This window comes from Talpa europaea (genome assembly GCF_964194135.1).
Source record: "Talpa europaea genome assembly, chromosome: 5".
NCBI lineage: Eukaryota > Metazoa > Chordata > Mammalia > Eulipotyphla > Talpidae > Talpa > Talpa europaea.
The window spans coordinates 122,473,204-122,492,202 of NC_140071.1; the positions used below are offsets into that span (position 1 = coordinate 122,473,204).

The window sequence follows — 18,999 nt, forward strand, 5'->3', positions numbered from 1 at the left end:
CCCCGCCTTGGCCTCGGCTAGTCACACCGTTCATTTAACCATGAGCTTCATGTGCAGCCTGATGTGAGGCCCAGAGAGAAGAGCCTTCTGTTCTCAGTGGGGTGGAATATTTAAGCTTGGTCTCTTTGGTAAGCTTTGGGACTCAATTTTGCCCTTCAGAGCTGTATGTATCAATACTAAAAGCAATTTTTCTTGGACACATTTTGCTTTGAATTTGAAATATGCTTTTGATGTTTTTACTTAATAAGGCACAGAACTACATTCATTATTTAGACTAGGGCTTATTTTGCATGTGATGTAAGAAAAAACCTGGCACACTTGTTCAGGGTAATTGCATGGAGTAAAATGAACCCAATTTATGTAAAGGATAATTGAAGGAATATAAAACTTCCAAAGTAAGCCTGCTAAATCATTCATTCAGGAACTGATTGACATTTGCCCAGATCTGGATCTGTGCTTTGCCAGGTTTTAAAGCAAAGCAAGGAAGCAATTATTTAAAAGTGGTGGTGAAAGGCAGTATTAAAAGAAAGCAATTCTGAAGGGTGGATATATTTTCAGTCTTTATTCTCTCTTAAATAACATAATTCATAGGCCATAAAGCTAAGCCCCAGGAATCATCTCTCAGCCTAAATTTTCAATGGCAACCTTCTATTTAAAGATATGTAAATACAATAGAAATAATGTCAATCACTTTTTGAAGAGTAATTATATCCTTTATTATTATTTTTTGGGGACCAGATTTCTGTTTTCTTTTAAGATTAAAAATTTTTCTGTCTACCAAATGGGTGCAATTAGGCTTAAAATTTAAGTCTGGGAATCTAGCTCCTTGAAAATATTTGTTTCTCTTTTACATTTCGGTTAACATCTATAAATCCATCTAATGCTAAAAATCTGCTGTAAAGAAATTATAAATCTAAGTTCTTTCCTCTGCTCTCTCTATAACAGTATAAAATTTATGAACAGGTAAATGCAACATTTTCATCAGTTACTTGTTCTCTAGACTTAATCACAGAAACACTTTAGGCAATCAAAAAGCAAGTAGAAAAAAAGCATCTTTAATTGATTCCTCAGAGAACTTTTCTTTCCAGGGTGTAAATAAATTGCTCTTATGTTTTCTATTTGGCTGTTTCAGGAGATACACAAATGAAATTCAGGATACAGACAAGTTTGAAATGCTAATAAGAAGTAGGATGGTATTAAAATGTCCCTTCTTTGCATATATGGAATCAAGGCAGTTGGTTCTAGCAGAGGAATAAAAGCAAAGGTGAAAGGGATTTTCATCTTTGAAAAACTACAGATTTCATGTGCCCTGGAGAGTGCCACTGGGTAAGGCGTGTGCCAGAGAGCAAGGGACGTCCATGGGGCTCTGAAATAGAGTCCTTACACGGTCCCCTCACCTGCAAGGAAGAGCAGAGCTCAGGAGTAGCACCCATGGGCAATGCTGCTCCCCATTTCAGGGTCTTCTATCTGCGCAACCCAAAGATCAATATAACAAACTGATCAATTTACACATCGGCATTTTCGGTCCTTTAGAAGCAGTGATAGTATTTGTGACCAGTGGGAGTTATCCGTGTATTCATGGAACAGCTTGACTCAACTTTAAAGACGCACACTTAAAAAAATGCAGTCCTGGGTGTCTAATGGTTAAACCCCTTTACTTTTCTATTTGAATACTTCCAAGCTTTTTAAGTATGCTAGTAATGTACTTATGGTCATTAGAATTTTAAACTAAATACTCTTTAGTACCACTTTTCATATATATTTTCACCCCATATATAAATTTAGGATGAAAAAAGTTCAAGGAGTGAACTTTTGAAAATGAAAAATTGAAGAGTAGAACATTGAAAAAACCCACCAAATTTATCTTATTATTCACATTTTTTAAGGTTAGAAACTTTATTAATATTTTAAAAGCATATTAAAAATTATTTTAAACATTTTCAGAATATGTGTCTTTACTAGGGCGAGACAATGTTTCTCTATTGTGAACATTCAATAGGGGCTCAAAGCATGTTTATTTTGAAAATGAATGCCTAAAGAATAACTTAGTTTCCTCTTTAACCATGATGTGTAAAATCTATAAGTCCATGACATGTACGTAACAAAACTAAATTCACTATGACAATTGACTTACAGTATTACTATAAGAATGGGAAATGTACAGGTGGACATTTAAAGGATTAAAAAAAGGTTTAGGTCCTGCCCATGAATTCCTAAATAGAGTGTGCTTGACCATGAAAATGGAAGTGGATATTTGTGAATGATTTTCAGTTTACAGGTAATTAATATGAAATTATATATGTTTAAATTAACACAAAGAAAACACAATTATTTGTAAAAACAACCATATACATTAACAGTAATGATACTCTCTTTACACTTGGATTCTCAGTACTTGTCTGTGCAAAATTGCTGGTAGTGTCATCAATGGGCATCTGTGACCTGGAGGGTAGAAACATCTCCTTCAATGGTACATGTCAAAGCAGCAGAGCCTGCGACAACTTCCGTTCCATGGAGTCTGGCCAGGTCACGGCTGTGCTTTTGAACAGCTGGTCTGGATGTGTGAGACCTGCAGAATAGGCAGCAGCAGCTGCAAGGCATCCTGCACATATGTGGTGCTATTGCAGCCCTAAGAGAGAGCAGAAATGTGGAAAATTAGAAATTGAAGGGTAGATATTGAAAAAATCACCTTATTTTCGTAGTACAATCCTGACAAGTTTTCCAACTCGTTAATGTTCCCTCTCCCCAAACCTCACATTTTATATTGTTTTTGTAATGTTGCTGCTTAAAGCAAATGTAAACACACTCCTTTGGATAGAGTGTGTCCAGCTCTGAATTATCTATACTTACAGAAAAAGAAATTCACTCAAAATGAGGAATGACATCCTATAGGCTTTTAGGCTGCACACATGTATATATATTTATGTCCCAATCAGTCTAGTCTTACCTACCCTCTTCCAGGATTAACTCCACTGCCCTGAAGTAACACAAACTTCTGGTATGAAGAGGCTCTAGCTTGTCCTAACCTATAGATAGACAAATCTAGAGATGAAAAAAACAAGAAGGGTCTCCATCAAGCTAACTGAGGATATTATTGTGCAATTATTCATGGCAAATCCTTGAGCACTGTCATCCTTCCATGCATGTTGGCCTTTCCAACTTGATTTGGATATCTAATACTGCTATTCATGTTCTGTGTTGCCCTTACGGACTGTATCAGACAGAGGGGGTTGTAAAGTTGAGGGTAACTAAAACCTAGGAGAACTTGTGCTGTGGGAATGTATAAACATTTGGCCTCATATTCTTCATGACTTAGGTAAATTCATCCGCTAATGCCCTTCTGGATGGCCACAGAAGAGATATTTTTTGTTCCTTATTCTGCCTCTGACTGCGTGGATTTCTTCTTAGCTTTGGCTGTCCCCTAGGATCTTCCCCTAAGCTCCTTGTCCCTCTGGTCTACTCCAGCCCAGTATGTGGCTACACCCTGAATAATAACACTGGGGGCCACCATTTTGTTATTATTGTATCTCGGTTGTTTTCCTTAACAGTAAGGCACAATTCCTTAAAAAAAAAAATTGCCATAAATATATAGGAAATCCTCCCTAACATGGAAGTTTGGTCATTTCCAATTCTTGCAATTGACAGCTACTTCAGACCAGCAGAACACTATTAGATAGGCATTGCCCATGTTCAAACTTAGTTTCTTGACACCCTGAGTAACACCCTGATGGCTTCAGAGGGGTGCCCTGTGGCTACAGATGTGCTTGTTTCTTAGAGCCTGGGCCCTAAAGGAAGGTTTTCCCCTACCAACTACTGGTAGAACACAGTGTCTATGACTCAATAATGGGAAAGCTTCTTGAGTGTCTTTTCTTTTTTGTCCTGCTTCTGGCAGAACCATAGCAGCACTGGGGCAGCTTCCTATCCATTCTACCAAGTCTTGAGGTGAGGACAGGCCATGGAGTGAGAGGCCACAGAGATGGGATCCTCTGGTCACAGGAAGAGTAGAGGCTGAACTTCCTACCTGTCATTTTTATCAATCTGGAGTTCAGACCCAGCTAATGTGAAGGTTATTGTGAATGGAGGCAAGTGCCCATTTTTATAAAAATCACCATTGAGAAGAATCCCTCATTGCAGCCAATAATCATTGTATTAAATCTGGTGTCAAACATGGTGGCAAGTTTGAAACCGTGACAGAAGTAATGTGACTGCATAGCATTTGTCTGTATAATCAGGAATTCTTGAGATTAAGTATTGTTCTTTTACCTGAGGATTTATAGCTGGTTGAGCTGTACTAATCTAGTAAAAAGAAAAGACTGTTGATGATAAGATTTAGAATTGCAATAAGACCTGCTGCCTGGGAGAAAGACAAAAAAATATAGCTCTAACATTTGCTTTGATTCAGAAGCATGTTCTCTCCAAGGTCCACTTACCTCTAACAATACCCTATCGATCATGGGGTTAAGGACCTCAGCCTTCTTGTTGGCCTGTGGATCAAAAGGATGAAGTTGACAGATTAGACACACATACTACAAGACTTGCTACATAAAATATGATATGCTAGCTTTGTTGAGGAGTCTTTTTAGAGAGGAAGGAGAGTGTGTTGAAGAACCCACAGCTAGTATGCCAAGCAATCATGGCCTTCAAAATGAGGAGGAACAAGCCACCATATGTGGGCAGAAGGTAGCAGTATCTGCATCCCCACTTTGGGGAAGTGAAATCCCTAGGTTGCTGTGATTGAAGGCACAGTTTCAATACACTCTCATAAAAAAAGTCAAGTCACAAGATTTGTTCCTTACAGATCCCAGAAATGGAAGGGGGGGAATATATATGAGCCAAAAGAAGAGTAGTCCCCTGTTCCAGGTCCAAGAAGGAGAATGACAGTTGGGTAGCAAGCACCTATTACTTAAAAGGTGTTTGGGTCAGTGGTCACTAACTTTTCCTGGGATCACCTTTCAGTGATTATTTTGAAAGGTGCCCCAGGAAAAGCAAAGCAGTTACTGTGATGAGAATCCTGAACTCAGATCCTTTCTGAATGTCTAGACTCTGGGTATAAGGAAAGTTGTCATACTGTAAAATGTCTTAGCAACTTAAATGTCATTTTCTCATCGCAGAAAGGAGAAATGACACTCTTACTACAGACCAGCTTTTGTATTTGGTGCTTCCCCTATGTAATCTCATTTGATTTGGATAGAAATCATAGGAGGGAGGGAGGTACGAGTTAATTTGTTGACGGTCACATCTCTAGAAATTTTAACTCAGACCTTTTAAATTAAAGCTTGCTAAGTCTTGACCACTATCTTACACACCATTCACAAAAATTAATTCAAAATGGATTAAAGACTCGAATATAAGACCTGAAATCAGAAAATATATAGAGGAAAACAGGCAATAAGTTCGCTGACAAAAGCTTTGTTGATTTGTCTCCAGCAGCAAGGAAAACAAAAGCAAAAATAAACAAATGTGACCATTTGATGGTGATGTATTGTATACAGATGTTGAACCATAATGCTGTGCACCTGAAACCCCTATAAAGCTATAAGCCAATGTTACTTCAATAAAAATACAAACAAAGAAACAAAGCAAGCTTGTAGTAGGTCTGGGATTAGGGTGAGGTGAATGAGGTTGAGTTTTATAGGGTCAGATCTTTCTTTTACTTAAAAATTTGTAATTGTGTTCATCATAATTTTTTTGCATTTACATTTAAAAAATATTGCATTAAATAAGTCTCTATGAGTAGGTAGATTGTGATAAGATCACCCCCCCACACATACACATACACACACACACACCACTGAGTGTGTTGTTCATGAAAATTCTCTACCATTAAGTTTATCATGAACACGGCTGTTCTCTATTCATCATAGTCAAAAGGTGGAAGTAACCCACATGTCTATTGACAGATGAACGGATAAACAAATTGTGGTACAGACATCAAATGAATAATTTCAGCCTTAAAAAAAGAAGGAAATTCTGACTTGTTACAACATAAATGAACTTTGAGAACATTTGTTAAGTGAAACAAGCCAATCATAAAAATAAAGAAAAATACTGTGTAAGTCCACTTATAGGAGGCCCTTGGAGTAGTGAAATTCATTCAGATGGAAATGAAGAGGATGATGGCTGGGACTGGAGAAGGCGCGATGAAGAGCAGCTGTTTAGTGAATATAGACTTTCTGATTTAGAAGATGAGCAGGTTCTGGAGATTGGTTGCTCAACAATGTCAATATACTTAACATTACCAAGCTGTACACTGGAAGATGGTTGAGGTGGTAAATTTAACATTTTATATATTTTACTACAATAAAAAGTAATTAATATTTGAAAATTGCATTAAAATATCTGTCTAGATAGATGCACAAATAGTTTGTCATTTTTTTTTTGTGGGTGAGTTAAATATGTACTGTCTTCCCCTACCTTAGTCACAGTCCTGACCTATAAGTAGTCTTTTTTCTTGCTTTAAATGCAAACATGGATACATCGTTATAGGCTGTCTCTAGATCAGCAGCAGAATTAAAACACACTTAAATATAAGTTGTTAACAGATCTGTAGAGTCCCTTGCTTGCAAAACAAGAATATATGCAAAACCCAGAATACAGAGTCTGATATAAAGTCGGTGTTCAAAAAGTGAGAGGCTGTATTAGTATCATCATCTTTATTATTTCCACTACTGGTCTATCAATCAAATGTATTATCTCTAATGGCCTATGTACTCTTAGACAATAAATAATTAAAGGCGCTAGAAAGAGAGAGGGCAATGTTAATAGACTGGTTTCCCGCACTATGCCCAGAAGACTTTATGGTAAACAAAAGTATATAAATGAAATATATGCATCCAAAGAAACCCACTTTCATTGACATCATTGAGGTCAAAGTAATGTTTTACTGGGGAAACCATAATGGAGTCTTGGGAAAAACCTTTTTAAAAACCCAGTCATTTTAGTAAGTAACATGGAAATCCATTACGGTATTTGCTTTCATGTTTATCTGATTATCAATAACCTCTAAAATATAATCAAAATGAGAACAATAAAATGACATTGGTTTTCAGAATCAATGAGATGTGCAGGCAATTTAAATAGAGTCTGGAGAGCAATAGACATTCATTAACTTCAAGTTATGAATAATGGCTGTTTTAGGGAACAGAAACAACGATTTGATGTAAATGATTCATCACAGCACAAGATGAAGGGTATTGTTGTGCTGAGATCACATTTCAGTAAACTCTACTTAGATTTAGCTTTGCTTTTTTCAAAATGATAATGTGTGTCTTCTTGATTTTGTGTTCCCAAACATTTGTATATATGTACACATGATGTGTGTCTTATAATATGTATATCTATATATTATACATACCTATATCTAATTCACTACACTCCCATCTGCTACAGCTTTGCTATTCAAAATGTAGACTGTGGATCCAGAGAATTTTATCACCTGGAAACTTGTTAGAAATGCAGAATCATCTCACAGACCCACTGAATCAGAATCTGCATTTTAACAAGTTCTCTGAGCGAGTTGCTTACACACCAAGGTTTGAGAAGTGCTGTGTTGGATCTAGTACAACATGTTAAAAAGGAATGGAAAGCAATACCATAACCATTATCCAGAAATGTAAAAAAAATTTAACATGAATCATATGAAATAAACATACAGATGAGCAGACACACATCTCCATTACTAGGTAACCTTAGAGAAGTGAGCAGTTGACTATCTAATGTGTCTAATGGGGAGATTGATTGACACACCTGGGGGAAATCAGTCCTGGGCCTCAGCTTCCTCTCCTAGTGAACTGTGTAGACAGAGTGAGAAGAGGGTGTTGGGAAGCCTTGGGAAGCTGAGTCACTCAAACCATTCCATCCTGACTAAGACCTCACACCTCTCTATGAACCTGACCATTACACTAAAGTCCATGGGCATGTTCCCTTAGACAATGCTGAAAATACAGTGCATTTAAGGGAGCCTATTGTGTCAATGAACTTCCACATTCCTCTTCACTCTCCTGCTGATGGGGAAGCTTTACTTATTGCTGCAGGTATAAAATTTGATGTTTTACAAAATAGAAGCAAACCATACTCCTTGAGAGCTGAACAAAGAGGAGACAAGTAGCTCCCTCCCATTAGCTGAGTCATTTATAGAACTACAAGACCCATGTATCTGTGGATGGTCAGATTCACAATTATTTCCACTTTTTTTTTTAAAGATTTATCTATTTATGCATACAAGAACTGGGGTGCAGGTCAGAGGTGCGAGGGGTGAAAGGATTCACCAGAGACAGAGTGGGGAATAGAACAGGAAGACTGACTGAAATATACTGCTGAGGGGAGCAGCTGGCAAGACAGCAAGACAGGAGAGGTCTCCTGCGCCATGTGGGTAGCTCCCTGGCTGGCCAGGGTTCGAACTCATGCTGCAGAGGCTGTGAATAACTTCACATTGCTGTGCTTAACCGCTTACGCCACCAGGGAGGTCCCATTTCCTCTTCTTTTGAGAAGTGCCCTTGGCCTGGGGTGGAGGGAGGTGCACCCTAGCAGTCAGGCAGGTCTACAAGATGTGACCCCCTTCCCAGTCACTGCTGAGAGATACCAAGTTAGCTATCTAACTCACACTGATGAGACTTTCAAATCTCTACCCAGAAATTTGAATGAAGAGACAAAAGAGGTCTGGGAATTGGTATAGCTGAGTCACTTTAATAGGAACACTTTCAAAAGCTGCTTATATTCCTCCACTGTCTTTATTTACTTCCTTTATCTGACACTCATCCACTGTCAGTAGCCAGGAAATTTGGCACAGCCTCTATGGAAAACAGCATGGAGATACCTTATGCTTCCAAAATACCAACAATAACATAAGGCAACATTATTTCAATTAAAAAAAGGTGAAAAAGTCATCAATCTTATCATCTTACCCCAACAGTGGTTAAAGAATTCATAAACTTCTTCGATAAGGAGGTCACTTCATTGCACATTGCAGTAGTTAATCTGAAATGAGAAAAAGAAGAGGTTGTCAATAACATACAATAATTTGACTGTCAAGACAATGACTGCTTTTTGATACAATGTTCATGTAAAGGAACAGCACACGCGTAGAAATGTTTTCCTCTGCATTCTTCTGTGACTCACAATCAGTTTAATTTAATCCTTTCTCTGCAGGCTTAATTAAAGAATAATCATTTAGCTCACACTACCTCTTTTTAGAATCAAAAGTGTGTGCAGGAAAATACCAGGCTTGAGCTTCACATCTATAGGGAGGGGGATAGGATACCTCCAAGAGACTTTGCTCCAACTTTTTGATCATTTTTAAAAAAGATTTATTTGCTTATTTAGACAAGAACCGGGGTACAAGGCCAGATGCGCGGGAGGGTGAGAGAATTCACCAGAGACAGAGCAGGGAACAGAACAGGCAGACTGACGAAATACACTGCTGAGGGGAGCAGCAGGCACAACAGGAGAGGTCTGCTGCGCCATGTGGGACCCTCTCTGGCCTGCCAGGATCGAACCGGCACTGCTGCAGACAGCTTCACAGCACTTCTGCTCAACCGCCTGTGCCACCAGGGGAGGCCCTTTTTGATCATTTTAAAATAATAATGAATATTCACTGAGGTCTCCGTTAAGTACTGTTGTATGTGTGCACAGATTTAATTCGCATAGTGACCTTAGGGGTTACATTGTTACTCCCACTTTATAGATGAAAAGTGGACATTGAAGAAGGTTAAGTAACTTGCTTAGGACAAGCAGCAGTGATAGAGGAGCTGGAATCCAACTCTTGATTTTTTGATAACGTGTTTTCATTAGATACATCAAAATAAAAGATCCTGTAGAATAAGTATTTAAGACATATAAAAACTCTTAAGCTTATTCCAGCTATTATTGCACTTCTAGGGCTTTCTCCCAAGAAAACAATGCCAGACACACAAATACTTAACCACTACAATGTTTGTCATAACATTACAGGGGATGAAAAAAATCTGAAAGCCGTCCAACTACCTAACACTGCTGGTACTGTCTGTTTTTACAATCGGTGTATATGACTTGTATGAATAGCGATTAAAATGTTATTAGAAAAACAAGAACTCCAAATTAAGTATCATAAAAATTAAAAGATTGGTGAAGTCAGTAGAGGTAAAACTTTATTTTGATAAATAGGGATTCTATTTAAGGCACATTTTTGGGTTTGTTGAGCTCTATCTTTCTATCCATCCATCCTTCCATCTGTTCAAAACTTCTCTGCAGAAGGGTAACAAATAAGATCAGGAGATAGCACAGGTCATTCTGTCAATGTTTATGGGTGGGTAGGTGGAGAGTTACTTATTACCAAATGCAAAATCTTATCACCATTTGCTTGGTGCAGAAGGTCAGAACAAGGAGGGTTGGAAATTAGAAAGGAGCTAAAAGTAAAAGTCCTGCTAGCCATACTGAGGGACTTCTGAAATTCAGCTCTTCTCTTTTAAATAAATACCAGAGATATAAAATAAAACCTAGATGCTTTCCTCAATATTTTAGACTTCTCCTATTTTGTCCTTCTCTTTTTATTCTATACATTGAGGTAAAAACATAATTATTTCTGGGCATATTAAAAGCAGGAGCATGTGGTTCCTGTATTTTTGGTTTTCACATACTTATGTGACAATCTATGCTAGTTGACAAATCCTTACAAGTAAGGAAAAATGCCACTAGTAGTAGAAAGACACTGATACTGACTTTTTGGAAGGTTCTGCTACTAAAATCTTGTTCCCCAACCTACAAAGCCAAATGCAGAAAGAAGAGTAGTTAGCTAAAAAAATGAGTGAATGTGTTGTGATGTGTATATGCATATATTTTTATGGGCTCTTATTTTTGGTTCCTATATCTATGTAACAATGAGAGAGTATTTGGGCTTGTGCAATTTTCTATAACATAACATACATCAGACACATAAAAGTTAATGGTGTATTTTTCAGCTCCATGTTAACTATCTTAATGAAAATCCATACCAACTACTTTCATGTATATAAATTTTTCACTAGATTAAATTATAATAGATCCTACTTATTGAAGAACATGTGACAGTACATATGCATGCACATGTAGTATGTGTGTAAGCTTACAGCAGCAACCATGAGACCCAGAATTCAGAACATGCAGAGCTAGTATAAGTCTCTAGGAACAATGGGGTGGGGATGAGATGGGAGGTGTTTGCTTATTTTTGTGAAGTAAGCTGAGAAGTTGTATTAAGGTGACCTTTCTCTATTCATGTAGTATATTGAAAATATAATTACCCTCAAAAGTCAGTTAGCTCTAAATGATTTAGTCTGCCTTTCCCTAAATCCCTTCATAAATAATTCCTGGAATGTCTAGTTAATGAATATTTTTCTTGCTAACATGGGTAAGTTCTTAGGAGAGTTCTTATTTCTTAAGATACCACAGAACAATGAATTAGTTGATTTGAAGTTTAAATTTTTAGTAGTTTAACGTGTGTGTGTGTGTGAATGGCACATATATATGAAATTGCAAAAATAAGAATTCAAAGTAGCAATTACTTAATTAGAACTTTTGCCTGGTCCTGAGCTGATTTTTCCTCTTCTTGTCCATGAAGAATTAATTCAGCTACTTTATGAAGCTGTTCGATACAGCGTGCTGTGACTTCTGCCAAACTTTCGATGGATAGCATGCAGATATCCTGAGAGAAATACATGCATGTAAGAAAATAACTCAATAAACAGATGTTTAAGAAATAACAACTTGATTGAGGTATAACTAACACACAAAAAGCTGTAAATACTTAATGTACCCAACTTGATAACTCTGGAGGTAAGTATGTCCCTGTGACACCATCACCACATCAAACCCATAAACTTATCCACAACGTCCAAAATTTTAGCAGATACGTTTTTTAAAACTCTGGGATATTTAAAAAAAATTAAATAATCCATGGAGAAAAAACAAATATAACCTGAAAAAGTTTACCCAAAGGTTTGTCTAAGAGTTTCCTAAGTGGAAATGGAAGCACCACTGGGCCCCAAGGGACTTGGAAAGTGTCCTTTACACCCCAGCCCTCCCCCTCTCAGAGTGAGGCCAGGCACACCACAGTAGGTACTCAAGAACTAGTACTAGAGGGAGGCTGAATGAATAGACATCAATACCCATTTTTCTTTTGAGTAACCTAATTTTAAGTTAGTTTCTCTAAAATTAAAATTCAATGTAAAATGAAATTATTGCAAACTCATTTTTGAACATAGGCAGGATATAAATCATGCACACATAAATGTATTAAACTACAGAATAAAAGCTGCAGCAATGAAATTTTTTTGAAAAAGCTTCAATTACCTCATTAGTTATGGGGTATAAAGACATTTTATAGTTACAAATTTGCATATAAGATGGAATTTTACCCTAAAGATAAATCAACTATATTCTTAAAGAACTTTTTTCTTTTAAATTATAATTACAAAGCTATGGAGAAAAACTACAATATCCATGTTGTCACAAATTGTCTTGGCATAGAGAAATTTTAGTGTTTATTGCATTAATACTCATATTTCTATCGTGTGGAACAGGTTACAAATGAAAATGAATGGCCTCTCTTTACTTAAAATTAGGCTGCTAATAAAGTTAACATAGTATTACTGCTTTTTAGGTGGACAATCTAAAATGAATTTTACCTCAACCGTCTTAATTCGTTCTTCCTTTTTGTCTTCTTCGGGGTTTTGGGGTGTCTCTTCTTTTTCTTCCATCTTAGTTTTTTCCTCTGACTCTTCTGCCACATCTACTGACATTGTGGTTTGATCTTCTTCTACCCAGTCATGAGCTTTTTTCATGGCCTGCAAAGGCCCCCACACAGTGTCATGCATTTACCGAGACTCGGAAATTCCAGCTCCAAGACTAAAGTCAAGATGGCCTAAACCTTCCAGAGTGGTTTTCTGTACACTGAAGAAGTGATGGAGCAATTCCTTAGCTTCCATAAAAACACCCTGTTGCTTTCTGGCAAATATAAAGTAAGGAAAAGGGACAGAATAGGAAGAGAAGTATGTAGAGAACACTGTAGGACTGGAGCACTTTTTAAAAATCTTTCTAAGATGCTATTCAGCTATGGATAAAAATGATCACCATCTGGAAAGATGGATAGTATATTTTTCACTTTTAATGATCAACAATAAAAGAGTAACAGACCTTGATATATACAGATATAGGTTAGAAAATTAGCAGGTTCACCACTAAAGCAAATTTCCTCATCTGATAGAACACATGACGCTCTTGATGTTTCATGACCCTCGTAATGGATCAATGGGCAGATGAAGGATGGTTGTGCTCTGGTCTGTTCAGGCCAGATCGTCCACCCTCGAGGGGAAGACAGAAGCGTGCTGGGAAGGCCTGGCATGCAGGTCACCTAGCGCCTGTCTGGAGTGCAGTTTGAGCAACCTGGGCCTAAAAATTTATGGCTAAGCTGAACAAGTCGAAATCACCTTCCTGTCAGTTACCCCTGAATGTTGAAAGGGCAGACTTGCCCAGCTTTCAGGTTTTTTTTAAGATTTATTTATTTATGCATATAAGTACTGGGGTACAGGCCAGAGGTGCAGGGGGTGAGAGGATTCACCAGAGACAGAGTGAGGAACAGAACAGGCAGACTAAGTGAAATACACTGCTGAGGGGAGCAGCAGGCAAGTCAGGAGAGGTCTGCAGTGCCATGTGGGTAGCTCCCTGGCTGGCCGGGGATCGAACTCGTGCTTCAGAGGCTGCAGATAGCTTTACAGTGCTGTGCTTAACCCCTTGAGCTTTCAGTATTATAGTTTCAGCTGTTTGCTTAAGTGACAACTGTTTCTGAACTTGGTTCTTGTGCTGAAGCTTACATGTCAAAGTTTAACAAGTCAGGTGTGTGACAAGTTAATGACATGAAGATTTGGGGAGACAAAACCAACAGAGCTATCCTTGGTGTGTCCTCTTTTAGGGACCAAGGTTTACCTGACTGTGTAAATAAACCCGTGGGATCTAGGAGCACACCCCTCCCCTGAGCAGTGGCAGGTGCCGCACAGAGATGAATAAGGCAATTTCCCACTGTGTTCAAGTTACTGACCCACCAGAATCCGTGACCTCTATCACAGGTAAAGAAATTACTCATCTCTCCACCTCACCGCCTCATTCTGCCCTTTCCTCATCCACTCTGATAAGTGTGTCAACTACTGCTTGCTAAAAAAAGAAGGGGAAAAGAGAGAGAATGGGGAAAATAAACATGGTTTTAATTTAATTAATGACCCGTGTCCTCATTAAGGAACTCCGAAGCAAGACCTGTATAAACTGGCAAAACAGGTGGTGAAACCCAGATTCTAGTTACAGGCAATGTTCTTAGATTGGAGGGATGGGACAGGGGCACGTGGTCCACCCGGCTAATGTGCTTCTCTCTGGCTAATCCTGGCATGTCATTTTCATGCAGGGAGGGGACATGTAATGTGAAAAAGCCCCTTGGTGATTCTGCCTTCCAAGACCCTCCCGATTGCGCAGATCACCACTGTTCTAATAAAAATTCTATTTTGAGAAGGGACTCGTTTAAGGTCATAAGGTAATTATTAGTGAAGCTGCAACTAAAATGCAGGCCTCCTGACCCTGTCTAGCATGTTCTCTACCATCACAGTCATTATATTGCCTCTTCGAATCTTAATTACTGACCTTAGACTCCCCTTTCCCCAAGTGCCATTTGGGGGTTGGGGTTTTTCCATTTCCGGTGTGGACCTCTGGAATTTTACAACAGAGACCTTTGATTTTTAAATAACAAAAACTCAGACTCAGATGGTGCTGACCTTATTGAGTTTGTCAGGCGTGGCCGCAACATGTAATTCGAAGAGAAGTTCTGTAAGCATGCTGGCGAATTCTTCTCCTTTTTCTTCTAAGCCTAGAAATAGAAAATGACAGGAGTAGGAAGCATGATTTATTTTTTATCCTTCAGAATGTGGCAGCTCACCCAACCCAATCACCCCCGGTCAGTGGGAGCTGCAGGAGCCTGCCCCCCAACTCCTGGGCAGGGATGAGCTTTGCTCAATCTAAGCATAGTGGGGAGGCAACAGGCCCTGCTGGGCGAGGGGTTTGGAGTCCTGCAGCTCACACTCTAGAAGGGGCAACCCCAGGTGGAACTGAAGGCCACCAGGGACAGGAAGGGGCTCACCCATTTTGTTTATAGCTATAGTGGTCAGCAGCTAGTACTTGAAAGAATGATTGATTGAATGCATGAATGACCTTCCCCAGGCCTGACAGACCAGGGACCACATGGTATTTATGATTCGAGAATGTTATGTTCAGCACTGCGGCCCTAATGATACCCTGGGAGCCTTTCACATCGCAGAGCCACAGTGCTGAGCCAGCAGAATGAGTCCCGATGGGTCGTGCGCTAGCTGATGTAACCACATTATATCTCTGGAGAATTTTCCTAAGGTTTCCTAGGATCCTAGGACACCTATCTGGTCCTACCATATGTCTTAATGATAGGTCTTCCGTCCAGACTGGAAGCTACTTAAGGACAGAGACGGTATTTATTTTGCTCATTCCTGAATCTAAGTAAGTATCTAACAGTGCCTGGGACATATTAGGTGCTAACAGAAATATTTGTTGGTTAATTTATTAATAAATTATGTAATATGTAAGAACATGGTAATTTATGTAGTGATACATTATATATAACATACCAATAAAAAAATAATATCATTGGTGGACAAGAAGAGAAGAGATCTTTTAAAGTTCTAATCTTCTTTTTCTGATTTGTACTTGTAAGTTTAGGTCATTTTTAAAGTTTCTGATAAGCACCAAAGAATTGGCTCCACAATGGTTTACCACCAGTTTTTTTTTTTTTAACTGGAGGGGAGGCACACATGCGTCATTAATCTGACCAGATGATCTCAAAACCCTCTGAGAAGAAAATATTTTGTCTATCCCTAGGTGAAGGCAGTGGCTTCAGAGAAGACCAAGCCATGTGAGAAAACTGTATCTAATCCTCTATCTACCCAGGCTCTTTCTCTTTATAGATCAGAGTTAATCAGCAGCTTACGCAGACAGTCAAGGTAACTTCTGGGTCTTTGTTCAAAACTTTTGGCTTAATCAGTTTATCAAGCTTTGTATTTTTTTCACAGTGGAGACAAGCTCATAAACAGAACAATTAAGACATGCATGTCTATGGGGCCTCCCCGGTGGCGCAGCGGTTGAGCGCTGGGTTGCGAAGCTGCCCGCGGCCTCTGCAGCGCCGGTTCGATCCCCGGCTGCTCCCCGGCCACCGGAGGAGGGTCCCACATGGTGCGCAGACCTCTCCTGCCGCCCGCTGCTCTTCGTCCTTCTGCCTGCTCTGCTCCCCGCTCTGGCTCTGGTGAGTTCTCTCACCCTCCTGCGCTTCTGACTGTACCCAGTGCTTGTATAAACAAAACAAACAAACAAATAAATAAATAAACATGCCTCTATTAAAAAAAAAAAAGACATGCATGTCTGATGATAAGTTTTATAGAGAAGTATAAACCAAGGAAGGGGTCTAGGGATGAATGGGGCTGGGGATTTTAAGTGGGAGGGTGGTTGAGGAGGTGCGCTTCCATAATAACCTGAAGGAAGAGAGGGATGAACCACACCAGGTGGGGAGCTGGATGGGGGTGGCAGAAGAAGAGCCTTCCAGGCAGAGACAACGTCCAGGAAGGGCTGTCCCTTGGTTCAGGGATAACAAGGAGGTCAGGTCCCCACCTCAGGGGAAGGGAGGTGTGTGCCTTGGGGGCAGGGAAAGAGATGGCTGGTTCTCTGGCCTAGACCCCACTTCTTGTATGCATAAATAAATAAAATAAATCTTTAAAAAGATGATGCTGACACAATCAAAGCATCAGAACCCAGAGCTAAGTGCTCTGGAGGAGGATGTTTTTACACCTAGTACAGTTTTCAGAAGGGTGATCAGAGGCTTCTGGAAGGAAGTGATGCCTGAAGGATCTTTAAGAATGACAAGGCATAGTTCTGAGCCTGAAGGGAGAGTTAGGTTGGAAAGGCAGGGGGAGAGAGATTCCATCCAAAGTGAGATTCTCCCTCTCCGCAGGCAGAGGTCTTGATCTCATCCTCTCTGGGTGGGTGAAAATAAGAGGAACAGAGACACTCGAACAGCACTGACAAGGTCTCATTTCCAAACTGTGGGTCTTTCTCACTCTGCATAAAGCAGTGTTGGGGCAGAAAGAGTCCTGAGCTGGGCTGGGAGAGTGTAGGCTCCAACCCAGTCCCTGCATTTACTGTTCCTATGACGTGGGCCAGGTCGCGGGGCACCTTAGCTTCCACTTGTCTGTAAATTTAGGACTCACCCATCTCCTCTTTAGCATTGTTGTCAGGACCAAATAATACAACAAAGGTGAAAGTATTTTGCAAACACTAAATTTTTATGTAACTGTATTGTTAAGTGCAGCAAAGACAAAAGCAGAAGGAGATGAATAGTATTTGGGAGTAATTAGCACTAAATTAGAATACAAGTACTTTGGGCTGCTCCTCCAGCTTTTAAATGTGCATTCATTCTACAGAGCAAGGAAACACACTAATAACTTTTGGCAAATATTTTAGGGGGGAAAATCATAGAGAAAAATGGAAGTAGATAGAAATTGATGATCAAAAAGGGGCAACAAAGAATATCTACTTTACAACTCTTAGTTTGTACAAATTGCCAACTGGATCTTCACCATGGCAGTAAAAATAAGAAATAGCCATTGAAAGCCTCTTCACAACAGAGGCAAACCAAAGTAGAGAACCATAGAAATCTGATAAAATCACAGAGCTAGACAAGCATGCAAATCATTAGCTAACATTATTAAATGCAGAGGAGCCTGATATTAAAGTTAACAAAAAATGACAGTTTATTACATTTTCTGAGACTATCAAATAAATTATTTAGTTATCAGGAGACTTTTAGAAGTACAAGTGCTTATGAGAAAAAAATCTGATGAAAATGCTTTGGTTTCTTCCAGAATTATACCCCTGGATTGTGTGCTCAGTCCCCTTGAGAAGATTCCTCTCTACAGCTTCTGGGTAATCTTGCCACCTTCCTGGAGCTGCAAACCTTCATCACAACTAGATTGATTTAACGACAACCCCACTATCCTTTCTCTTTGTTCTTCTTTAAGTGTCTGAAGGAGATCATTTATTAAATTAATTTAAAATGAAGAGCATTTTGATAACCTAGAGATGCCCTTTGGGAAAATGGATATATCAGGGGAGGAAATAAGGGTTTATGACTTCAGGAGAGATTAATTTGCCATTTCTTAAGTAATATGTTCAGCACTTCAGGTTTTTTTTGGGGTCATATTCAAAGATATCAACTTCCTGAAGCTTTATCTATAGTGAGACTGGAACACATCACATGTTGTAACATATTCTATTCAATAGCATTGAGTCAAATTTTCTCTCCAAGAAATAGCACTGGTTGGGGATGCAAAGCTATCTTCTTCACTTGTACTGGTAGCAACATCTTTGATGTTAGGGGGACTTTAGGGTCCTCTTTGCATCCTCTCTGAACCAAGGTCTACCTTTTGGTGGTTGTTAAGTCTAGAAAAGAGGCATCTACATTAGTTCATCTTGGCTCCACAACCTAGCTGCATGATCTTTCACATTAAGGTCTTAGTTTCTTCATTATAAACAAAGACAAAGCTAACATCCTTTGTGACTTTTGTAGAAATGATATATTTCAGACTGTGTGCTCAAAAACATCCCTCAACTGCCTCATTGATATTGGTCTCTTGCTATGCTTCAGTATAATTGATTCATTTATTTTGATGCAATGAGCATAAATTTCATTAAACTGAAGGCACAAAAGGTCAGGATGTGGGGCTAAAGAGGAGATGATATTTAAGTGACAGTCTGCAAATGCTTAAAATAATTTTGCCTTGAGCATAGAGACTGAAGCATTTGAGCTCTTGTGTTCCAGCTTTGATTAAAGGTATATAACACGCTGGGCACAGAGACACTTCAGTGAGTCGACGGCCTGAGTGCACATTATCACGACCCCGTGTGTGGGTAATAACAAGTGCAATCATAAATAAA

At 39.1% G+C, this 18,999-nt stretch overlaps 1 protein-coding gene across 5 annotated transcripts in view; it reads right to left on the minus strand.

The window, feature by feature from the left end:
* Positions 1-2,268: 2,268 nt before the first annotated feature.
* The window catches only part of FAM114A1 (family with sequence similarity 114 member A1), a gene marked incomplete at its 5' end in the record, with an annotated part of 52,175 nt that continues 35,444 nt past the window's right edge, over positions 2,269-18,999 (minus strand). For 4 of the 5 annotated variants that reach the window (XM_084233131.1, XM_084233130.1, XM_084233129.1 and 1 more), the window contains 6 exons: positions 2,269-2,629; positions 4,431-4,484; positions 8,904-8,976; positions 11,514-11,653; positions 12,636-12,794; positions 14,766-14,857. In XM_084233131.1, the coding sequence (XP_084089257.1) occupies positions 2,528-2,629; positions 4,431-4,484; positions 8,904-8,976; positions 11,514-11,653; positions 12,636-12,794; positions 14,766-14,857 (620 nt within the window). In that variant the 3' untranslated portion in view covers positions 2,269-2,527. The remainder of the gene's footprint in view (positions 2,630-4,430; positions 4,485-8,903; positions 8,977-11,513; positions 11,654-12,635; positions 12,795-14,765; positions 14,858-18,999) is intronic. The other variant, XM_084233132.1, reaches the window with a different exon arrangement.